Below are 19,073 nucleotides of genomic sequence, written 5' to 3' on the forward strand. Positions count from 1 at the left end.
TGCCGGGACGAGCCACACAGGGAGAGAGCACTGAGAAGGAGGTAGGCGGAGAGCAGCAATAGTGAGCTCCTACGGTGGCCCTAACGTAGGGTGAAGCAAAGAGCGGAGGCAGGAACAGCGAAGGCTGGAGAGAAAGGGAGCAAGATCCCCAAGAACGCTGCCCCTCCCCCCCCTGTCGTGGTGGAGCAAGCCCACAGTAGCAGGGGAACCCTGCAGAAGACAGGAGGAGAAGGGATCGAGCTGTGGAGCAAGAGAGCAGGAGGAGAAGGGGGGAGAACGCTGTTCTGACCCACAGGGCACTGGGGGAGAAGGAGAACTGAAGTGAAAAGTGGAATTAAAGCTGCCGGGGGAAGAGCCCCCCCCCCCCCACACACACACACACTCACTCTCATTTGGCCACACTTCAACGCCCCCCCCCCCCCAACACACACACACTCAGTCTCTCTCTCTCTCTCATCTGACAGCGCTTCCTGAAATCCCTGCCCCCCACATACACACTCACTCACTCATGTGGCAACCCCCCCCCCACCACACACACACACACACACTCAGTCTCTCATATTGCACCGCTTCCTGAACCCCCCCACACACACACACACACACATACACATACTCTCGCTCATCTGGCAGCGCTTCCTGAAGCCCCCCACCACACACACACACTCTCATGTGGAAACACTTGATAAACCACCCCCCCCCCCCCCCACACACACACACTCACTCACTCATCTCGCAGCACTTACAGACACCCCCACACACCCCTCCTCTTCCAAGCTGAAACCCCCAACACACACCCCCCACACACACCCCTCCAACACACACACTCTTTCTCACTCTCACCTGCCAGCGCTTCCTGAACCCCCCTCCCCCCACATACACTCTCTATCATCTGCCAGCGCTTCCGGAAACCCCGTACACACACACACACAGACACTCACTCTCTCTCATCTGGCAGCGCTTCCTGAAACCCCCCCCCCCCCCCCCCACACACACACACACACACTCTCTCACTCGCATCTGGTAGCACTTCCTGAACCCCCCGCACCCCTCTTCTTCCAACCTGAACCCCTCCCAACACATCCCCCCTCCAGCACACCAATTGCTTGGGTGCAGTGGCGGGAATCTCAGACACCACAGACAGAGGGGAGGGGGCCTGACACCAGAGAGACACAGGAAGGGAGGTATCTCTGTCACACACACACTCTCTCTCTCATATACAATGTCTTTCTGACTCTCACTCTCACACACTCTGTCTTACACTGTATCACATTCACTCTCTATGTGCCACACAGTCACTCACACACTCGCTTGGTCTCATACACTCACTCTCACAGAGAATCTGTGTCTCACACACACTCTCTCTCTCGCACACACACACTCTCTCTCACACTGTGTCTCACATACACACTTGCACACACTCTCATTCTCACACACACACTCTCTCACAAACACACTCACACCCAGACTCACTCTCTCTCTCACACACTCACACTTTCACTCTGTCTCTCACACAGTCACTCTCACATACACTCTCCCAAACATACACACTCCGAGGAAAACCTTGCTAGCGCCCGTTTCATTTGTGTCAGAAACGGGCCTTTTTTACTAGTTAAACAATAATCCCCAATTTGTTAAACCCTGTCTTTCCCAGAATTTAAAAATATTGGGGAAAACAACCCAGGTGGGAAAAAGGGATTATGGCAAATAGATGAAAAACAAGATAATTGAAAATAAGGTCGCAAGCTCATAGTATCCCATAACCTAACGGTATGCAATGTGGTAGGGCAAGCGTCTGTTAGTATCTTTCTGTATCTCCCTAGAAGCCACATCAATTAACACAAAGGTTCTTCTCCTGCTATGCTCTGTTCAGTGTCAATCCATAATTTATATGAGTGGTTCTGATACCACTTTTTTTTTTTATTATGCATTTAATAATTTCAAGTATACAAACTTGTTCAGAAAAGAAAATAACAGCCTCTAATTATAACACCGTTAATATAATCAAGAAAAAAATTATTGCCGTATTTGCTCAAGTCCTCATTATAGATTCAAGAGGTTACACAATGGAATTAAGTTTAAATTTGAAAACATCATTAAAGAAATAGCATTGCATGATTCCTAAAATTATCGGTTCCACATTATTACAACAAGAGAGATTGTTTTATCCTTAACCCTACTTATTTTTAGATGTTAAAAAGGCTGTTAGTTGGGCAGGCTCAAAGAAAACATACTTTGTAGATTGAAATTTAACCACACATTTACAAGGAAACTTTAAAAAAAAAGTAGCCCCCAATTGAAGTACACCAGGTTTCATCATCAAAAATTGTTGACGTCTTTTTTGTGTTTCTTTCGCAAGGTCCGGGAAAAACTGTATTTTTTGTCCCAGAAAAAGTTTTCCTTGGTTTTTAAAGAACAATGTCATAATCCAATTTTTATCTGGAGCCAGGGCAACTGTAGCAATTAAAGTTGATGGTATTATCGGATCAGAGTCCGATGATTCCAATATTGCTGAGATATTAAGATCTTGATTACCTTGATCTACTTGATTTACTTGAATCTTTAATGTAAATAATAGATCTGTGAGAAAGGGGGTATAGCTTCTTCAGCTAACCCCAAAACTTCCTTTAAATATTTCCTCAGCATTTCTCTTGGTGTTACAGTAAGTTGGTTTGGAAAATTCAAGAAGCGTAAAGTATTACTTCTAATTGAATTTTCTAGAAATTCTGTTTTTCTTCGTAATGAAGTTAAATCTCTCATTGAAATTTCCTGGAAAGGTTCTGATACCACTTTATTACAGCCCTTCCTTGGGCAGCCTTATAATATTGTATACCCAGACCGCCCAACTCCCTAGCCGTATAAAGCACCTTCCTGGAAAATCTTGTTTTTTTTTTTTGTTATGCCAAATAAATATCTCATTTTGAATGAAAATTAAAAATTTCCTAAGCACTACCACTAGTAGAACTTGAAAGAGGTACATCATACGACGTAATATATTCAAAACAGTTGATGTTCTGCTAAACCATGAGAGTTCCAGATGAGCCCATCTATGGAAAATTTTTCTCGAATTATCCTAAAACGTCTGGGATAGTTGGCTGAAAAAAGACCAGAAATCTTAGCTGTTAAACATACACCAAGATATTTTAAGCTCCCCTAAACCCATCTAAAGGGAAAGGAAGCCTACAATTGCTGCAGCTCTTCCCAGGTTAAAGTAATATGAAAGACTTCAGTTTTCCCCATATTTATTTTAAAGTCTGAGACCTCAGAATATAATTCAAGTTCCCTCATCAAATTAGGCACCATTGTCCATGAGTAGGTGAAGGTCAAAAGAACATCATCAACCAATAAACTGTCTTTATATAGTCATGCGCACCCACCCTTAATCCCTGGATATCTGGATTATTCTTAATCGCAAGTTCCAGGGGTTCCATAGCAAGGGAAAAGAGCAATGGTGACAGTGGGTAGCCCTGTCTCTTACCACTCTCCAGAGTAAACATAGAAGAGTTGCTCCCATTCACCCTGACACAAGCCTTAGGCTCAGTATAAAGATTTTTAACCCAACCCTGAAAATGGTGACCAAACCCCATTCTTTGTATGACTTCATGCAAAAAACCTACAATGAACCCTGTCAAAGGCCTTCTCCGCATCTGTCCCCAATAAAAACAAAGGAGTTGCTCTACTACTACTACTATTAAACATTTCTACAGGCTATCGATATGAGGGCAAACTGAATATTGTCCACTGCCTGACACCCAGCAACAAAACCTACTTGGTTTGGTTGGATCAAAATGGAAAGTATGTTCTCCAGCCTGATTGCTAACACTTTGGCTATAATCTTCTGCATTGAGAACAGAGATAGGGCAATAATATTGACGCTCTGAGTTGTCTTTACCCTCTTTAGATATTACAGTGATCCATTCTTCAAGTATAGTTGCAGGAAGTGGGTCACCCTGTCTCATTTAACACTTAAGGAAGCAATGGAGACAGTTCGTCGGAGAAGGCCTTATAAAACTCCACTGGGTATCCGTCTGTTCCAGGATGCTTGCCTACTGGGAGAGAAAGGATAGCTTTTAAAACTTCAGTTGGAGTGACTGGGAGCTTAGGAAGAGCTTTAGACTGCAAATAATCAACTATATCTGGCAACTCAACTTGGGAATCCTGCTTATAAACTATGCAAAAAGGTATGAAAATGCTCCCTTATTTGCACTGAATGGAGTTGAAGACATCCAGAACTATCTTTAATCTTTTCAATGATACATGAGCATTGCAGCTTATGCAGTTAGAAAGCCAAAATTTTACTTGCTTTTCCATTATATTCATGATGCTTCTGCTTAACACGTTTCAATTTAAAATCCAGCTCTTCCTGATTTAAGCCTTCTAGAATAAGACAAGTTTTCTGCAACTCTCGCCATACTCCTGGGGACCCAGAGGCTTCACAGGATGCCTCCAAAGCTTGTATTCACACCAACAAATGAGCACGCTTACTTTCCCATTCACTCTTCCATCTTGAATCTCTTTTAATGAAGTAACCTCTGGTCACTCCCAAACAATATGAATCTGGGGACCAGAGTTTAGATTGGTAGATAAAAGAATCTATCAGTAACTGTCTATAGCCCTTAAGAACTTCCTCATCCTGGAGTAAGCTACAGTTTAAGTGTCCACATTTAGGCTTATTTTTGAAAGAGAAGGGCGCCCATCTTTCGACACAAATCGGGAAATGGGCGTCCTTCTCTCAGGGTCACCCAAATCGGCATAATCGAAAACCAATTTTGGGCGTCCCCAACTGTTTCCCGTTGCAGGGACGACCAAAGTTCACGTGGGCGTGTTGGAGGCGTAGCGAAGGCGGGACCGGGGCGTGCCTAACACATGGGCGTCTTTAAGTGATAATGGAAAAAGCAGGGCGTCCCTGACGAGCACTTGGCCGACTTTTCTTGGTCCATTTTTTTCTTACGACCAAGCCTCAAAAAGGTGCCTGAACTGACCAGATGACCACCGGAGGGAATCGGGGATTAACTCCCCCAGTAGTGACTAACCCCCTCCCACCCTGAAAAAGCAACTTTAAAACCTTTTTTTGCCAGCCTCAAATATCATACTCAGGTCCATCGCAGCAGTATGCAGGTCCTTGGGGGGGGGGGGGGGAGGTGTGTGTGTGTCAGCAGAGGCATAGCGAAGGTGTGGATGTCCTTCTTTCAAACATTTTGGACATCCTGAACTGCCCCCCCCCCCCCCAGACACAAGGATGGCCAAATTTCAAAGGAGTGGAGCAGAGGAGTGGCCTAGTGGTTAGAGCACTGGTCCTGCAATCCAGAGGTGGCCGGTTCAAATCCCACTGCTGCTACTTGTGATCTAAAATCCAAACAAATAAATAAATAAAGGGGGTGTCGGAGGCATAGAAAAGGCATGGACATCCTTCTCACAGAAACATCTACATTTTGGATGTCCTCAACTGCCGTCGCAGGGACTGAGACATAGCAAAGGACATCCTTCACTATAAAAAAAAAATAAAGAAATCCCTGACTAGCACTTGGACGTTTTCACCTGGACTTGTGTTTTTTTAAGGTTGTAGAAAGCTATTATACATGCAGCTTGTCTACGTGTATGAAGCCATCTTTGGCATGCACTGGCTTCCTCTCCTTAAGAGGGAAATCATATGCAAATGAGCTAACAGCGAGCAGCTCATTTGCATGTGATTTCCTTCATGCATGGCCCGTTCCTTTCTGAATCACTAAGTGATCGGTAAGGGAAGGGCTTTTTCCATTCAGTTTGTGCATCAGTTAGTCCACTGCAGTGCTCCCTAGGGTGCCTGGTTGGTGTCCTGGCATGTCAGGGGGACCAGTGCACTACGGATGCTGGCTCCTCCCATGACCAAATGAGTTGGATTTGGTTGTTTTTGAGATGGGCGTCCTCAGTTTCCATCATCGCCGACGACCATCTCTAAGGTCGACCTAAATGTTGAGATTTGGGCGTCTCCTACCATATTATCAAAACGAAAGATGGCCGCCCATCTTGTTTCGATAATATGGGTTTCACTGCCCCTTCTCGGGGACATCCTGCAAGGACGCCCTCAGGAAAACTTGGGCACCCAAACGATTATGCCCCTCTTTGTATCCCCCCTTTACAGTTGTAACCTAGTCACTTCAGGCCAGCAGGGGGCATGATCAGAAAATGTAATAGACCAGATTTCACTAGCTGAAATCTTGGCTTTAAAAGAGATACCAAATAAGATGTAGTCAATTCGTGAATAAGAGAAGTGTGAAGTAGAATAAATGTATAGTCCCATCTAGTTCTGCGACTATCTCTCCACACATCAATCAAACCCATATCTCTGATGAGATCTCTAGAATGCTTTGTATCGTTATGATCATTGAGTTGTAGAGTCCATCACTGGATCAATACAGGTGTTAAATTCCCCACCCAGTATTAAGGAATGCACCACAAACTTAGCTAAATTACCCCTAAACTCAGCAAAGTAATCATTGTCCACTCTTCGAAGTGTAGATTCTTGTAAAGGTGACCTCCGATTGGTTTATTCAAACATGCACAAACAAATATCTTCCCGGGGGGGGGGGGTCTCTCTTAGTCCCTTCTACTTAAATCCTTATGAAATAAAATGCCCACCCCTTTAGTTTTAATATTTCTAGAATAGGAGGCAAACAAGTGGACTAGATAGGCAGGATGAGAGAGTAAGTGTTTATGTTCTGGTCACAGGGATACCTCCTGAATAAAGACCACATGTGCTTTAATAGTCATCAGCTCTCTATAAAGAAGATGATGCTTTGTCAGTGAATTTAGGGGCCCTTTTACTAAGCTGCGTAGGCACTTACGTGCACCAAATTGGAGTTACTGCTCGGTTACAATGTGACCCTTGCGGTAATTTCAATTTTTACGCGTCTGAAAAATATTTTTTATTTTCAGACACGCTTAATGGACGCGCGCAGGTAATTACCACCCGGATTCTTTAATGCTAGGTCAATGGCTGGCAGTAAGGTCTCAGACCCAAAATGGACATGCGGCAATTTTCATTTTGCTGCACGTCCATTTCCATCAAAAAAGGCCTTTTTCACAGGCGCGCTAAAAAATGGATTGGCATGCGCCCAAAACCCACACCTACACTACCACAAGCCATTTTTCAGCGCGCCTTTGTAAAAGGAACCCTAAGCACTTTAACATTCATAGTGACAGTCTTCATGGGGGCCGCCATATTAATCAAATTCAAAGAAAAACACTGCAGTAATAACTCCGGTACCATGTACTATTGTTTCCATAAGCAATTGCCATAAAACATAGATCCAAAACACCCACTTCCCTCCTTAAAGCATAGAACAATGTGAAGGAAAGAAAGGCACCCCAAAAGATCAAGTAGCCATTGTATTCCTGGTCAGCCTCCTCAGGCGTTGGCAGGAAACTGCTGTGCACCATCGTTGCAGTTTGCTCACAGTAATAGAAGTGGCTCCAGTGGTCGTAGCCATGGGAACTGCTACTGTCCCTTCCCTCAGGAGCTTCCAAGCTTTATCTAGTGTTCTTATCTTATGCATCTTTCCAGATATTGGAAAGTACAGCGCAAAAGGAAAGGACCATTTGTATTTAATATTTCCAGGCTTCAGTATCTCTAACACAGGTTTAAACTCCCACCTCCTGGACAAAGTAAAGGCAGATAAGTTCTGGTAGACTTGCACTGTTTCATCATGGTACGGAGTGCACAGGTTTTTGCTTTCTGCCAGATAATTGTTTTTTACAGCATACTTAGAAAAACAGACTAGAATACCACACAGCTCATTATTTGGTGAGAGCGATGTGTTCTGTCAAGCTCAACAGACAGGAGGGCTAAGTCCTCTCCCAGAAGTCATTGACATAGGGCCTGCACTACCTCTGCTACATTTTGTTGGCCCGAGTCTTCAGAATACCCCAAAAATACAGATTTCTGCACCTTCCACGATTTTTCAATGTCATCAACTTTGAATGAAAAATCTTTATACTGTTCAGCAAGCTGATCACATCATCCACATACTTCCACAATAGTTTCCCCTTGCTCCTTCACATTTATTTCAAACACTTCCACACACACATCAGGATCTCTTAGGTCCACGTACATGAGCTCCATTTTGCCTTCTAATTCCATTCACATCTCTTTCAATTCATGGCGGAGATCGGTGAAGCAGCATTTCAATTCTGCTGTTAATGATGTTGGATCAGACCCTAACCTGAACTCTCCAGCCTCAGGATCATCCTCCGGGCCAGTTCCATCCTGCTGCCCGCAGAGGTAGGCCGCACTGCTGAGTCGGACCCAGTCTTGCAAAATTGATGCAGTGCTTCTTTGATGCAGTGCTTCTTTAACGCCAGTCTTTAATGCGTCCTCTGCATCATCACCCTTGAACAGCATCTATAAAATGTTAGTATCAATATGTAAAAACTTAACACAACTTAGACAACTGGCAACTGAATTTAATGATAAAAACAAAATTGTGGAAGCTGCTTTTGTATTAAATGAAGCACTGTTAAATGACATCCTTTGTGTCTCTTCCTTTGATATGGCTACAAAAGTTTGTCTGCTGATCAGGCTCCTACCATCTGCAGCATCCTTCACATGCTCAGTTGCTCAAACATCTTACTGCAACAGATTCGTCCAAGGAGCATTTCCAACACTTACTTGTTTGTACACTACACAGTGTTAGTTCTCTTCTACACCTGTGTCTGAAAGACAATCTAATTATCTTCCCAGATGATGTAAAAACACAGGCAACCAAATCTTTGAGAAGGTTGTACCAAAACCAGATCGAAACGGAAGGCTCGCGTCCATCAACATCAACTCAGGATCCTCCACAATCCATATTCCCTGAAATCACATCTGTGGAAGAGCCCCCCCCCTCCCCCCCCAAAGAATGAAAACGGATGTTATCAGTTTTCTGAGCAATTTTTATGGAACAATGCCTCCTTTGAAGGCTATTGTTAATGAATTGGACAGTTATTTATATTCAAGCGATGCAGAGGACAATGTTTTGATTTTTTTTGGAAAAATGAGCAAAAATGCTGGCCAAAAAACTGGCAAAACTTGCACAAGGAATGCTGTGTATTCCTGCTACCAGCACATCTTCTGAGAAGACATTTTCTATTGTGGGAAGGACTGTGGAAGATATGAAAGCTAGACTGAATCCTGAGATTGTTGATGACTTATTATTCATCCACAGATTTAAAACATCGTAACTGTGTTTCATAGGGTATGTTTTTCCCCTGCTAGGGCATACAGAGTAGGTTGTATTTTGCCCCCCTGGACATTAACAGGGTGGATTAGGGTTCCTTGGCATAGCAGAAGTCAGATATTGTTGGTGTAAAAAGGGTAAAGGGTGGCGATGGGAGGGAGTTGTTTCAGTTGTTCATTGTTGTTGTTATTTTCTATTTTTGATTCATAAACAACAGTTGTACAGAATATTGTTCCTTTTTATATTTAATAAAAAGATTTAAATATGAAATCATAAGTGTTCTTGGCTTGCGCAGACGGGGATAGAGCCTGCGAGGATGGAGACAAACTTTGTCTCCTTGCCATTCACTAGCATGGATCAAATTTCCATAGTCCAGGTGAGAGATCAGCTCTGCATGGAATAATGTACGCAAGCTTTTCTCATCAGGAAAATACTTAACAGCATGTAATTGACATAGCACGTCTGCCTCCATCTAGGATCCCTGATGGTCACTAGCAGCCCCCTAAACCTTGTCCCAGTAGAACAAACCCAGATTGCCAGGATCAAAGCCCGCTGCACTAACTACTACTACTTATCACTTCTATAGCGCTACAAGGCATACGCAGCGCTGTACACCATACATGAAAAGACAGTCCCTGCTCAAAGAGCTCACAATCTAAACAGAAAAACTAAGAAGTAAGGGAATTAAAGAGGTGGGGATGAAAGGGTACAGGGCAAGTGAGTAGTGGTTAGGAGTCAAAAGCAGCGTTAAAGAGGTGGGCTTTTAGCCTGGATTTGAAAACGGCCAAAGGCGGGGCTAGACGTACAGGCTTGGGAAATCTATTCCAGGCTTGAGGTGCAGCGAGATAAAAGGAACAGAGTCTGGAATTAGCAGTAGAGGAGAAGGGGACAGACAAGAGAGATTTATACACAGAAGAGAGTACTTGAGGGGGGGCGTAGGGAGAGACGAGAGGTACTGGGGAGCGGTAGAGTGAATGCACTTATAGGTCAGTAAGAGAAGTTTGAATTGAATGTGGAAATGGATAGGGAGCCAGTGAAGTGACTTGAGGAGAGGGCTAATGTGAGCCTAGCGACTCTGGCGGAAAATGAGTTGCGCAGCAGAGTTTTGGACTGATTGAAGAGGAGAGAGATGGCTAAGTGGGAGGCCGGTGAGAAGCAGGTTGCAATAATCTAGGCGAGAGGTGATAAGAGTGTGGATAAGGGTTCTGGTAGAGTGCTCAGAGAGGAAGGGACGGATTTTGCTGCTGATATAGAGAAAGAAACGACAGGTTTTGGCAATCTGCTGAATGTGAGCAGAGAAGGAGAGAGAGGAGTCGAAGATGACCCCAAGGTTATGAGCTGATGAGACAGGGAGAATGAGAGTGCCATCCACAGAAATAGAGAAAGGGGGGAGAGGAGAGGTGGGTTTAAGGGGGAAAGATGAGAAGCTCGGTTTTGGCCATGTTAAGTTTCAGATGACGTTGAGACATCCAGGCAGCGATATCAGATAGGCAGGCTGATACATTGGTCTGGATGCTGGTTGAGATTTCAGGGGTAGAGAGGTAGATCTGGGAGTCGTCAGAGTAGAGATGGTATTGAAAGCCATGGGATGATATCAGAGAGCCAAGGGAAGAAGTGTAGATGGAGAACAGGAGAGGACCAAGAACAGAACCCTGAGGTACACCGATTGGTAGTGGGATAGAAGTGGAAGAGGATCCACCAGAGTGTACACTAAAGGTGCGAAGCGAGAGGTAGGAGGGGAACCAGGAAAGAACAGAGCTCTGGAATCCAAGTGCAGGCAAAGTATCAAGGAGTAAGCTGTGATCAACAGTGTCAAAAGCGGTGGATAGATCAAGAATGATGAGGATAGAATAGAGACCTTTGGATTTGGCCAGTAACAGGTCGTTAGAAACGTTTGTAAGTGCAGTTTCAGTTGAATGAAGAGGGCGAAAACCAGATTGGAGTAAGTCAAGAACAGCTTGAGATGAAAGAAAGTCAAGACAGTGGCGGTGAACGGCACGTTCAAGTATCTTGGAGAGGAAGGGGAGGAGGGAGATGGGTCGATAGTTGGAAGGACAGGTAGGGTCAAGTGAAGGCTTCTTAAGGAGTGGTGTGACCACGGCATGTTTGAAGGCATCAGGAACGGTCGCAGTAAAGATTGAGGATATGACAGATAAAAGGGGTGAGAGTAGGAGAGCTGGTGTTAAGAAGGTGGGTAGGAATTTATTTATTTATTTATTTATTGCATTTGTACCCCACATTTTCCCTCCTTTTTGCGGGTTCAGTGTGGCTTACAGTACGTTATGAAGACTGGAAGTACATTTTGTTACAGCTCAGTTATGGATTACATTATGAAGTGTTATGAGACAAGTTTTGTAACAAGGAATATAATAATGGAAAAGATCATTGAGACATTGGAAGGAAAGAACTGGAAACTAAGTGGGGCGATACATTGGAGGGAACCCGCGGGAAACAGGTATGATTGAGGTAAGTTTGCGGGGGATGAGAAGGTGAGGTAGGGGAAGGGAATTCAGAGTGGCTGTAGTGATGCATCGTTGGACAGTGAGTGCAGTTTTATGTGTTATGGTTCTTTCCGTAAATTTCCTCAAAGAGGTGGGTCTTCAGTAGTTTGCGGAAGGTTTTTTGCTCTTGAATCGTTTTCAGGTTGCGTGGCAATGAATTCCAGTACTGCGTGCTCATGTAGGAGAAGGTTGACGCGTGCAGTGTTTTGTATTTCAAGCCTTTGCAATTAGGGAAGTGGAGGTTGAGGAAAGTTCTGGATGATCTTTTGGCGTTTCTTGGTGGTAAGTCTATTAAATCCGACATGTAGGCTGGGGCTTCACCGTGAATGATTTTATGGACTAATGTGCATACTTTAAAGGTAATGCGTTCTTTAAGTGGGAGCCAGTGTAGCTTCTCTCGTAAGGGTTTTGCACTTTCATATTTTGGTTTTCCTAAGATGAGTCTGGCTGCTGTATTCTGGGCTGTTTGGAGTTTTCTCAGTATTTGCTTTTTGCAACCTGCGTATAGTGAGTTGCAGTAGTCCAGATGGCTGAGAACGAGGGATTGCACCAGGCTACGAAAGACGGATCTTGGGAAGAATTGTCTTATTCTTTTCAGTTTCCACATGCAGTAGAACATCTTTTTGGTTGTGTTGTTTGCCTGAGTTTCGAGTGTTAGGTGGCGGTCGATAGTGACTCCAAGGATTTTTAGCGTCTCTGAGATTGGAAGGTTTAGTGTTGGTGTGTTTAAAGCGGTGAATTCTTTCGTGTTGTATTGGGACGTGAGTATCAGGCATTGAGTTTTTTCTGCATTTAGTTTCAAGCGAAAAGCATCTGACCAGGTGTTCATGATGTGTAGACTTAAGTTGATTTCACTGGAGATTTCTTTAATGTCTTTTTTGAAAGGGATGTATATAGTTACATCATCGGCGTAAATATATGGGTTGAGGTTGTGGTTCGATAGGAGTTTCGCCAGGGGGATCATCATTAGGAATGGGATCAGAGGAACAGGTAGTTCGTTTTGACGAGGAGGGAAGATGTGTTGTTTCCTCATCAGTGATTTCAGGAAAGAAGGAAAAGGACAGAGGGGTTGGGGAGTTAGGGGAATGGACAAGGGGAGGGAGAGGTAGGAGTTGGTTGAGAATTCGAGGTTTATCTTCTGAACCTTGTTGTGGAAGAACTCAGCTAGGGTCTGAGGAAATAGTGAGGGGGGAGTTGGAGGCACCTTGAGGAGAGAGTTCAGTGTGGCGAAGAGAAGTCGAGGGTTTGAGCTGAGAGAATTAGTCAGCTGGATGTAATAGTCCTGTTTGGCAAGCAAAAGAGCAGATTCGAAGGAGGTCAGCATGAACTAACCATTAGGCTTCTCCTTCACTCCCATTTAACCCAGGGTTAAATATTTTAAAGATATCCCCCACTGAAGCCCTTGCCTCTTAAATCATATAAAACTGAGGACCAGCCGTTCAGTGTGGCGAAGAGAAGTCGAGGGTTTGAGCTGAGAGAATTAGTCAGCTGGATGTAATAGTCCTGTTTGGCAAGCAAAAGAGCAGATTCGAAGGAGGTCAGCATGAACTAACCATTAGGCTTCTCCTTCACTCCCATTTAACCCAGGGTTAAATATTTTAAAGATATCCCCCACTGAAGCCCTTGCCTCTTAAATCATATAAAACTGAGGACCAGCCTGACTCACCCAAGGGGTATAGGGACAATGGGGCAGGAGCAATTTGCACTTGCTTCTGCTCAGCGATGACTTCTGGCATAATGGAGGCCACTTACCCTTAATTGTAATCTTGCAGTACAACCGCTAGGGGTTAGGCTGCCAAATAAGGAAGATAGCCTGACCTCTAGTAGTAGTACTGTGTGTATACTGCTAATGGTCAATGGCCACCATTTTGCTGGGGGAGGGGGCACTGAGGCATAAGTGAGTGGAATCGCTCCTGCCTCCATTGTCTCAGGCCCTTGGGGTGAGTGTCCTAGATGGGCGGGGGCTGGCCTTCAGTCTTTTATGATTTAAGAAGTGAGAGCTTCAGTCCTAGCTCAGGGTGAAGGGAAAGTTAAGATCCACTGGCCCACTGGGATGTTGAGGCTCCCCCGGGGGGAGGGGTCTAGGAGACTCTTCTTTAGTCAATTATGCAGTTTAGTTGAGCATGTCTATTCAAGAACCTTCCCCTCATTTAATTTTATATTTTGTCCTATGAATAACCTTTGATCACACATTTTTCTAAGTCTCAAATTTATATTGATGAATCTGAACAAGAATATATGTGACTATCTGGGGGGGGGGGGGGGGGGGGGGGGATGGAATTAGGTTTTAATGAATTCTGTTACAGCAAACAATTTGTAATACCACAATCCAAACCCCATCCTTTTACATGAAAGAACGAAAAGTTACAGAAGTCCAAATATGTAACTTTTTCAGATTGCTTATGGACCCCATGACATGAAAAATAGGACATTCTCAACATTTTGGATCTGCTACAGTAGGCACCGTTTTCCAGAGAGGGTCACATTTGTTAGTCGTTTTCTTTAATCAAACATATAACTATATCATTTTCTCTGTTCTGCCCTTTCAGAGTGCACATAAATATTTTTGTAATAGTAAGTCACAATATTGGTTATCAATATTTGCCAAGTGATAGACATGTACCCAGGCACTGTTTTCTGACCGTTTGAAAATTGTAGTAATTCTTGCTTAAAAACATTTTTATATCAAAAACTTTTAATGCTGTTTGTATATCTAATATGTTTTGTTTCTTTACAAAGAATGCCACGCTTCAGGCTGAAAAACAGGCATTGAAGACTCAGCTGAAGCAGCTTGAGACACAGAACAACAATCTCCAAGCGCAAATTCAGGCTCTCCAGAAACAGACTGTTTTTTTACAGGAACAGAATACAGCCCTGCAAACCCAAAATGCCAAGCTTCAGGTTGTGTTTGAAGTTTCTTTATTTCATGTCCATAAAAATGTAATGAAATGAAGCTGTTGCATTAATCTCACATTGCATAATGGTGCCCAGTTAACTTTTGGATCAGCACACATACCCGGATATTCAGTGCTGGAAGCTGCACATACGCCAGCATTGTAGATCTAGTGTTAGTTCAGTCCATGGCTGGAAGCACCTTACAAGCTGCTTACTGCCATGGACTGAATATTGTCTGCAAAATATGGTCTAAGATGTGACCCTTATTATGGATTGTCTGCCAGACAATCTGTTGCCATCCTAGCGTATCAACATAGCAACATGAACATTAAAATCCCCCAATATAACTATGTTAGATGGAACATAATTCAAACTATTCACCGCTTCAATTTAAGGGAGAATAATCAGTAATAAGGATCCTTGGGCTCAGGTATTAATTAATGGCTTGAGCCTAGAATTTTTATCCACAGGAGAACCTGCCTAGGTTGTCCTCCGTCCCCTACTTTATTGGAAATGACCCTGTACCGGTCTCCGCCAATTGCAGTTTTTTTCCTCAGGATGGTGGCTTTGGCTTACCAGGTTTAAGAGCTTATAGTATCTCTTGCCAGATGAGATATGCGAGAGATTTGGCTCTTGAGGTAATTTTCTGGCATGCATCCTCTATGCAAGCCAAGTGGCAATTGGCGCTTGTAGGTCGTTACCGCCCATTTAACGCATGAGACCTTATCGTTAAGTCAATGGCTGGCGGTAAGGTCTCAGACCCAAAATGGATGTGCGCCAATTTTTATTTTGTTGCATGTCCATTTTCGGCAAAAATTTTGAAAAGGCATTTTTTTGCAGGCGCGCTGAAAAATGGATCTGTGTGCACCCAAAACACGCGCCTACACTACCGCAGGCCATTTAATGATTTGGGAGAAGTTAAGCCTCAAACTTCCAGAAGATAGTTTAATAAAACTTGATATACACTGCCCACTTTAACAGATCACAGCAGTTTACAATAAAATACAAATACAAAATAAAGCGTTAATAAAAAAGAATTTCATATATCGTAAAGAAAAAGATCTAACTTACCCAAACAGAAGAATCATTCATTCTTAAAAAAACAAAACATAGAATAATACATTACTTATATTCATATTGGTGCTCATTTTCAAAGCACATAGACGTACAAAGTTCCATAGTAGCATATATAACTTTGTAAGTCTATGTGCTTTGAAAATGAGCCTCATTATGTCTTACAAACTCATCAGTATATTTTTCTTCTCCATAGGAGGAATATCAAGTGCAAATATAAAAAAGTTTTCAATAGAATGTCTTAAAATTCATTTCTGACAAATCAATTTAGGAAGACTATTCCACAAAACAGGAGCAAGTAAAAAAAAAAAAAAAGCGCTTACAACATATAGCCATACTGGGTCAGACCAATGGTCCGTCTAGCCCAGTATCCTGTTTCCAACAGTGGCCAAGCCATGTCACAAGTACCTGGCAGAAACCCACATAGTAGCAACATTCCATGTTACCAATCCCAGGGCAAGCAGTGGCTTCCCCATGTTTGTCTCAATAGCAAACTATGGGCTTTTCCTCCAGGAACTTATCCAAACCTTTTTTTAAACCCAGATGTGCTAACTGCTGTTACTACATCTTCCAGAAAAGAGTTCTAGAGCTTAACTATTTGTTGATTGAAAAAAATATTTCCTCCTATGTGTTTTAAAAGTCTTTCCACGTAACTTCATTGAGTGGCACCTAGTCTTTGTACTTTTTAAAAGAGTAAAAAAATTGATTCACTTCTACTTGTTCTCCCCCTTAAGGATTTTGTAGACCTCAATCATATCTCCCCTCAGCCATCTCTTTTCCAAGATGAAGAGTCCTAACGTCTTTAGTCTTTCCTCATATGTGATGTTCCATCCCCTTTATCATTTTAGTCGCTCTTCTTTGAACCTCACACCATGGAGTGATACAAAGGCATTATAGTATTCCAAGTCTTATTTATCATCCCTTTCCTAATAATTCCTAGCATCCTGTTTGCTTTTTTTGGCCACCACCGCACACTAGGCAGAAGATTTCAGCGTGCTATCTACAACAACACCTAGATCTTTTTTCTTGGGTGCTGACCCCTAAGGTGGACCCTTGCATCAAGTAACTGATTTGGATTATTCTTCCAAATGTGCGTCACTTTGCATTTACATAAGTATTGCCATACTGGGACAGACCAAAGTTCCATTAAGCCCGTCATCCTGTTTCCAACAGTGGCCAATCCAGGTCACAAATACCTGGCAAGATCCCAAAAAAGTACAATACATTTTATGCTGCTTATCCTAGAAATAAGCAGTGGGTTTTCCCCAAGTCTATTTTAATAATGGTCTGTGGACTTTTCCTTTAGGAAGCCGTCCAAACCTTTTCTACACCCTGCTAAGCTAACTGACTTTACCACATTCTCTGCAACAAAATCCAGAGTTTAATTACATGTTGAGTGAAGAAACATTTTCTCCGATTCGTTTTAAATTTACTACTTTGTAGCTTCATTGCATGCCCCCTAGTCCTAGTATTTTTGGGAAGAGTAAACAAATAATTCATGTCTGCCTGTTGCACGCCACTCATTATTTTATAGACCTCTATCATATCTGCCCTCAGCCGTCTTTTCTCCAAGCTGAAGAGTCCTAGCTGCTTCAGCCTTTCCTCATAGTGAAGTCATCCCATCCCCTTTATCATTTTCATTGCCCTTCTCTGTACCTTTTCTAATTCCACTATATCTTTTTTGAGATGTGGTGTGCAGAATTGAACACAATGTTCGAGGAGCACTACAAAGGCATTATAATGTCCTCCTTTCTGTTTTCCATTCTTTTCCTAATAATACCTAACATTCTATTTGCTTTCTTAGCCGCCGCAGCACACTGAGCAGAGGGTTTCAATGTATCATCAACAATGACGCCTTGATCCCTTTCTTGGTCGGTGACCCCTAACATGTAACCTTGCATTACGTAGCTACAGTGGGGGAAATAAGTATTTGATCCCTTGCTGATTTTGTAAGTTTGCCCACTGACAAAGACATGAGCAGCCCATAATTGAAGGGTAAGTTATTGGTAACAGTGAGAGATAGCACATCACAAATTAAATCCGGAAAATCACATTGTGGAAAGTATATGAATTTATTTGCATTCTGCAGAGGGAAATAAGTATTTGATCCCTCTGGCAAACAAGACCTAATACTTGGTGGCAAAACCCTTGTTGGCAAGCACAGCGGTCAGACGTCTTCTGTAGTTGATGATGAGGTTTGCACACATGTCAGGAGGAATTTTGGTCCACTCCTCTTTGCAGATCATCTCTAAATCATTAAGAGTTCTGGGCTGTCGCTTGGCAACTCGCAGCTTCAGCTCCCTCCATAAGTTTTCAATGGGATTAAGGTCTGGTGACTGGCTAGGCCACTCCATGACCCTAATGTGCTTCTTCCTGAGCCACTCCTTTGTTGCCTTGGCTGTATGTTTTGGGTCATTGTCGTGCTGGAAGACCCAGCCACGACCCATTTTTAAGGCCCTGGCGGAGGGAAGGAGGTTGTCACTCAGAATTGTACGGTACATGGCCCCATCCATTCTCCCATTGATGCGGTGAAGTAGTCCTGTGCCCTTAGCAGAGAAACACCCCCAAAACATAACATTTCCGCCTCCATGCTTGACAGTGGGGACGGTGTTCTTTGGGTCATAGGCAGCATTTCTCTTCCTCCAAACACGGCGAGTTGAGTTCATGCCAAAGAGCTCAATTTTTGTCTCATCTGACCATAGCACCTTCTCCCAATCACTCTCGGCATCATCCAGGTGTTCACTGGCAAACTTCAGACGGGCCGTCACATGTGCCTTCCGGAGCAGGGGGACCTTGGGGGCACTGCAGGATTGCAATCCGTTATGTCGTAATGTGTTACCAATGGTTTTCGTGGTGACAGTGGTCCCAGCTGCCTTGAGATCATTGACAAGTTCCCCCCTTGTAGTTGTAGGCTGATTTCTAACCTTCCTCATGATCAAGGATACCCCACGAGGTGAGATTTTGCGTGGAGCCCCAGATCTTTGTCGATTGACAGTCATTTTGTACTTCTTCCATTTTCTTACTATGGCACCAACAGTTGTCTCCTTCTCGCCCAGCGTCTTACTGATGGTTTTGTAGCCCATTCCAGCCTTGTGCAGGTGTATGATCTTGTCCCTGACATCCTTAGACAGCTCCTTGCTCTTGGCCATTTTGTAGAGGTTAGAGTCTGACTGATTCACTGAGTCTGTGGACAGGTGTCTTTCATACAGGTGACCATTGCCGACAGCTGTCTGTCATGCAGGTAACGAGTTGATTTGGAGCATCTACCTGGTCTGTAGGGGCCAGATCTCTTACTGGTTGGTGGGGGATCAAATACTTATTTCCCTCTGCAGAATGCAAATAAATTCATATACTTTCCACAATGTGATTTTCCGGATTTAATTTGTGATGTGCTATCTCTCACTGTTAC

The 19,073-nt window shown here is 43.4% G+C and overlaps 1 protein-coding gene across 4 annotated transcripts in view; it reads left to right on the forward strand.

Annotated features, from left to right (window-relative positions):
- Positions 1-19,073, forward strand: part of CCDC88A (coiled-coil domain containing 88A) — a 552,486-nt gene that overhangs the window by 359,009 nt on the left and 174,404 nt on the right. For all 4 annotated transcript variants that reach the window (XM_030196448.1, XM_030196447.1, XM_030196444.1 and 1 more), the window contains one exon: positions 14,435-14,596. In XM_030196448.1, the coding sequence (XP_030052308.1) occupies positions 14,435-14,596 (162 nt within the window). The remainder of the gene's footprint in view (positions 1-14,434; positions 14,597-19,073) is intronic.

The sequence above is a fragment of the Microcaecilia unicolor genome, chromosome 3 (assembly GCF_901765095.1).
Source record: "Microcaecilia unicolor chromosome 3, aMicUni1.1, whole genome shotgun sequence".
NCBI classification, from domain to species: Eukaryota; Metazoa; Chordata; class Amphibia; order Gymnophiona; family Siphonopidae; genus Microcaecilia; species Microcaecilia unicolor.